This window comes from Labrus mixtus, chromosome 7 (genome assembly GCF_963584025.1).
Source record: "Labrus mixtus chromosome 7, fLabMix1.1, whole genome shotgun sequence".
Classification (NCBI taxonomy): Eukaryota; Metazoa; Chordata; class Actinopteri; order Labriformes; family Labridae; genus Labrus; species Labrus mixtus.
Genome location: NC_083618.1, coordinates 2,010,001 through 2,016,453, shown reverse-complemented (window position 1 = coordinate 2,016,453; position 6,453 = coordinate 2,010,001). Strand labels below are relative to the sequence as shown.

At 39.2% G+C, this 6,453-nt stretch overlaps 1 protein-coding gene across 1 annotated transcript in view; it reads right to left on the bottom strand.

Annotated features, from left to right (window-relative positions):
* Positions 1-3,108: 3,108 nt before the first annotated feature.
* Positions 3,109-6,453, bottom strand: part of LOC132977457 (zinc finger and SCAN domain-containing protein 2-like) — a 4,055-nt gene continuing 710 nt past the window's right edge. The window contains exon 2 of the mRNA XM_061042032.1: positions 3,109-5,575. Within this exon, the coding sequence (XP_060898015.1) occupies positions 4,656-5,575 (920 nt within the window). The 3' untranslated portion in view covers positions 3,109-4,655. The remainder of the gene's footprint in view (positions 5,576-6,453) is intronic.

Here is a 6,453-nt window from a genome sequence, read left to right as displayed (position 1 = left end):
AACAAGCTGGCAGCCACTATGACTGGCACTTCAATGATTGTAAAGGATCCTCAAATGAATCCCCCCCCCCCCCCATCTCCTTCATCTAGTTGATGGCTGACAACACAACAGGATTTTGATTATGTTATCAGGGAGAAGGTGAAGTCATCACAAGATAACAAAGGAGTTCTTCACTTTAATGAAATCTGATGTGAGAAAATGAAATGTATATCGACAGCTGCATGTCCCTCATTCTCCTGCTCTTATATTATTTGGCCTTCCTGCAGCGGTGAATCCAACATGTCCTGCCTGTGCACACCTGGCTGCATCTGCTTATAACGAGGCTGTGCTCAAGGCGTCTCTGTTTGGGCTCCTTCATTTTTTTAATTAGGCTCAATACTGATGGCAGCAGGCAGCCATCCCTTTATCGTCAGCACATAAAACAGAGAACATTGTTATGACTGTGATGGATATCATGGAAATAAGAGATCACCGTTTACATCTAAAGGATTATCAATCATAAAAATGTCAGTGTGAACATATTGGAGTGCTTCTACAGGATTGACTGGGGCTTAAACCTTTTGGGAGCTTTCACTGACTATCTCTCTCTGTGACTGTTTGACAATAATTAGTCTGATAATTAGTTTGTAGACTGCAATATTTACTACAACTACAACTCTACAATTCACTTAGCAGACCCTTTTATCCAAAGCGACGTTCATCAGAGAGTAAGTACAACACAAGCAAGGATCTAGAAAAAAGGGAACAATGTCAGTAAGAGCAAACGATCAGCTTTGAGTCTGATTGGACACACAGGTGCTGACAGGAAGTGACCAGAGGCAAAGCACAACATTGAGGGCAGTTCTTGAGAGCTCTAATCAGTATAGAAACCATCTTATAAGTCATCGTTTATCAAACAAAAACCATCGTCATTACCATCATCATCGTCAATAATATGGAGATCATCATCATTAAGTTAGTAGGTATTCATGAAAGAGCTGGGTCTTTAGCTTTTTCTTAAAGGTGCAGAGGGACTCTGCAGATCGAATGGAGTTTGGAAGTTCATTTCACCACCGGGGGGCGACAGAGGAGAAGAGTCTAGTCAGAGACTTAGGACCCTGTTGTGAAGGTCGGATCAGACGCCTTTCATTGGCAGAGCGTAGTGGGCGGGAGGGAGTGTAGACCTGGATGAGAGAGTTAAAGTAAGGAGGAGCCGTTTCTGTGTCTGTTTTGTAAGCGAGCAGCAGAGTTTTAAATTTGATGCGAGCAGTAACTGGGAGCCAGTGTAAGGAGATGAACAGCAGAGTGACATGTGCTCTTTTAGGAAGGTTGAAGACCAGTCGTGCTGCTGCATTTTGTTTCATCTGCAGGGGTTTGATAGTATTTAAGTACAAGGCATTGGGTTGCATAGATAGAGCCATACATAACAGTAAACAGTAAGTCAGTTTGATATACTACAGACACGTGTCATTTTATGATGGCAAGAAAAAAAGAGTCAAATTTCAGTTAAGGGCTCAGTGGTAGAGTTGGTACTCTCTTAATTAACCAGAAGGTTGGACGTCCCATTTCACCCCATGATGCTCCCGATGGTGTAGCCAGCGTGAGTGACTGTGTGTGTGAATGTGACATGTAGTGTTAAAGTGCTTTGAGTAGTCAAAAGACTAGAAAAACGCTCTATTACAGTCCATTTATCATAAACCATTTATTCATTTGATAATATGCTTCATTTATTTGCATATTTGCTTTGGAATGATTTCGTGAAACCAAATATTTAAAAAATTAAACAATTTGTGTCCTGACTATCTAAAAGTATTTTGTGATGTACACTCTTGTTTAATATTTGAATGGAAAGTACCCCACCATGTGTTACATTTCTGTTACTACAAAACAAAACAAAATGTGGACCCTTTACAATTTAGGTATGTTTTCTTTTCTTTTTTTTTAAGAAATTGCCCATAAGAATTCTAACAGATTCAGTTTTAGGATTTTATGTATGCACAGTAAGAATAGCATTGCTTAAATTTAGAAAGAAAATGTTGTTGTCCTCCAATTTTTATTTGTCACTGTGGACATTTTCAACACAAGCATGAAAAGATCTTATTCATTAATCTGTCTCAGTAAGCTAGACTACATCATCATCAGTCAAGATGATGATGAACTTTATTTTTCACACCATCAGTTATATTTCCAAAATTATAATTCAGTATTTTTTTATTATATGCCCCTTAAAATATATATAAGTGGTAAATATTAATGGTTGTTTATTTTCCTTGTTGATTTATTAACTTGTCTCCAGGCCTTGTTGTTTACTCCGTTATACAAAGTTTTCTCAAATAAATCAAGTCCGATTTTAACATCACTCTGAGAGAGGCACTTTAAACTACAGCGCTCGTATTAGAAATGTTTCTTGTGTCCTTTTAGGGTCAACAAATGGAGCCCATCTTGATGAGAATGATCCAGCTATGAGACTTCACTTTTTGCTATCAATGATCAGTAATCAAGCTCACTTTTATGTCAGTTTTTCTCAAAATAAATGGATGTGATCCAGACAGTTTTAACGATTACCAATCCAGATGACAAGTGCTCTAAATGGGACTTCATACAAAATACTTTGTCCACAGGGGAGCGCCAAAAAATACACTAAATGAAAGATGCTGAGGTTGCTTCTATTTAAATACTTCATATGTGACTATTTGGTCAAATATTCTATTAGGACTAAAACAATTATTTGACATAATTTTGTCTACCTCACCTTCAGTGTCTGATAGTGATACGGCTATTCAACTGCAAAATATATCAGTATCAATGTGTTGACTGACCTATTTAAAAGTTGTATACATTTTGTTTGTTTGTTATCCAGCTCTCTTTTGGGATCTGGAGAACACTGATATTCTTGATCTGTTATCCCAATCCTGCTCCAAAGTTTTGAACACAAACTTGATGTTTTATCCAAATAAAAACCAAGATTGAATGACTTGATCAAATACGATAGCCTGAATGTGAGGACATTTGAACAACATGGCCCTGGAGGTTAACCTCTGTGTCTATTACAGCAGAGAACCACTGATCATTAGCACCATATCATGAAGTTATTTCTGTTAACATTTACCACAAGACAACTGCAGCTGATACTTTCGATTTCTACTTTATTAAAAAATAACATTTAATAAGCAATGGTACAACACTGTACAGTAGAGTGTGTGCAGAGGGAGCAAGGGGTGTCCCAGAGAAGACAGTGAGTGAACGGCTGCTGGTCAGCTGTGAGGACGTTCTCCTGTTGTCTCATGCTGCATTCATCGCACATGGAAGCATCGCTGGTGTGCTTTCTCTAGCAAAATCAGAGCTTTGTCACACTCTGAAAGTGTCACATCTCGTTACTTTAGTTTTCTCAGGACATTCAGCTGGTAAATGTTCTTTATGTTTTCAATGTTTAATGTAATTTCCCCCCTCCCTGCAACAAGCAGAGTGAGGAAAAAAACTCCAAAAACCCTGAGTTTCTGACTTTTATAATAGCTGTTGAAGTCAAACATTAGTGCCCTCATGTAATGAATGCAGCATTGGTCCTGAGAGGAGGAAGGTTAACTGAAGCATCTATTGTTGGCAGAGGAAGTACCTGATTCCATGATAAACAAAAAAATCCCTTCTAAAAATCAACCACAACTGAGCCTACTCAAAGACCTCATGTGTGAATGACTGTTGTAGTGGAAAACTCAGGCGAACATATATCTTTGGAGACTAAGCCCCCTGTAAAAAAGAAAAACCCCAGACAGGTTCAGTTAATACTGTATGGCCCTATTATAGTCAATTTCTGCCTAATCTTAGACATTTGTCATAGTGCACGTCATAAAAAAAGGAACCTTAAAAAAAGACTAAATGGATGTTAGCTCTAGACAAGTGGTATTTCACAGAGTGTCACATTGTTTCACAAATTAGTGGAGCAGCCTCACAAATGGGTTGGTTCATATTGTAATGGTCAACATGACACAGACACTGAGAGATGGCAGTATTTAGCTCTGCAGAATGTAACACCATTAAGAGGAAACAAGGAAGTCAAACTAGTCAACCGTTGAGCGGGGGCTTTTCTTGATTTGCCTGTGTCATTTTTTGATGCTGCTTCATAAAAAAACAACAGTTTAAAACTGAGTCAGACGAAACACAGGTTTCTTTTTCTTGTGATCAAATTGCTAGCTTATATAGAAAATATGATTTATTTATGGACACACTGATTCATTATTTTTTGTTCCTAAAACAATGACAACATGAGTCAAATGAGACGATTTTAAGTGAACTGAGTTGATATCAAGCCAATGATGGTGCTGGACATTGTTGCATCTCAGTGTCAAGGCATGTGTGGAAGACTTAATCATGCTTATTATGACTAAGGAAAGGCTAGATAATTCAAAAAGGCTAGCTAATAACTAAACTTGTGTTTTAATGCTCCGTGACAAGTACAAAATTAGATCAATGACAAACTAAACTGGCTAATGCAGATTCTAAATGAGGGACTATGGTTTGGAGAAGTACAAGTTAAGAAACTCTCTTAGATAAGCAGAAACCCTAAATATTGGAAGGTAGAAAAAAACCTTGTCCTAATGGCAGTAATTTTAGCTTTTTGTAGGAAAGTTTCCAACATCATGATGATTCACAAACTGGGGAATCTAACAAAAAAACGTTCATCATTGCCCTGAGAAATACGTTCCCTCACGGCTATGGGTCTGGAGATGTCTTTTGATTTTGTCAGAGCGGCTGAAACATTTGCCACACACAGGACAACTGTACGGCTTCTCCCCAGTGTGGATCCTCATGTGTACCTTCAGGTGAGCCATCTGCGTGAAGCCCTTTCCACATATCTGACAGCGGAATGGTTTTTCTCCTGTGTGGCTACGCTGGTGCTCCTGGAGTCTGCCAGAGGAGCTGCAGCATTTCCCGCATACTCCACAGCGGTAAGGTTTTTCTCGAGTGTGCACTTGTACATGCACATGCAGGTGGCCGACATGACTAAATGCCTCTCCACAAACTTTGCAACAATATGATGACATGTGGCCCTGTATGGGGGATTTTTGATGGGGGCAGTCCACAGCATTGGCTGCTTGGTTACGCATGTGAGAGGCCTGACCTCTGTTAGCTCCATTTCCAGTTCCCTTTGCACCAACCATCTGTCCTCCATTCTCCACCCCAATAATGTCAATGTTGTTCTCGTTTGGGCAGTTTGGATTTACTGGCGCGAGGGGCTGTGTGCCGCTGTTGGCGGAAACAGAGCCTCTGTGGCCTCCTCCACTCTCTACCTTCACATGTCTCGAGGTGCCTCGGGATCCAGGGTCCCTCTCCCTGTTCTCCACGCCTTGACTCTGAGGGTGGTTGGATGTATGGGGGACATCCTGAGGGTATTCATTTACAACACGAGGGGGAGTGAACATGGTCTCCGGTGTGGTGCAGGAGCCATGGCCACGAAGCTGATCATCTCCTTGGTTGACACGCAGATCTCTCTTATCCTTAATCTGAATTGGGATGCGCTCTTCATGCCCCATGCTGGGACTCCACTCACGACGTGGATGCTCACCATCCTCCTCTTCCAATAGGGCCATGGACGGGCGATCTGAGAACACAACAAAAGGAAGAAGCTCAGATAAAAATATTACCTACACAACTGGGCCCATGACCCAGAGCAACATACACTACATGGGACAAAAAGAAGTTGCTCCCCAACTTAGTTTATGTTCAATACAAGGGCAAGAGACTTAAAAGCTTCAGTAGGGCAACTAGATCACATCAGAAATTGTATCATACCCTTCTACATAGGTTTCCTTTCCCAGAAACTTTTCAACTGATAGTTAAAATAACTGCTCAACTTTGTGGACTAGATTAAACAGATAATGTTTGTAAATAGAAACATAAGCTGTAGTGATATACACCACATGTCTAAAGTCTTAGCTCAGAGATCCGCCATGAAACTGTTAAGCAGAGGGGTAAACGCAATGTGGACTTGTTGTGTTTAATCATTACTTTAGTGAGAGATTAATGAAAAGAGAAGAGCTTCTAAATTGTTTCACTCCACAAAAAGGAAAATCCAGAAAAACACGAGTGTGGTGTAAAAGTATAATGCCACTTGATGTCATTTGATCTTGAAAATGTCAAAAACGTCAATTTAACTAGAATCTTTGACAATGCTACTAATGAAAGACTGGTGTCAAGTGAAATCAACATAACAATTATTTAAAATATATATATATATATATATATATATAACATCGATAGAAACGGAGGTATTAGATAAATATATCTATTTTTTTTTAGAATAGAATAGAATTACTTTATTGATCACAAACTGGGATATTGTGGCGTTAAGCATCAGGTTATCCAAACACACAATATTAGCAAATCTAAACACAATATAATATTAAATACAAAGTAAATAAGCACTAAAAATATCAAAACTAAGAATGGGAATATATACAACCAGGATTTAACTAAACA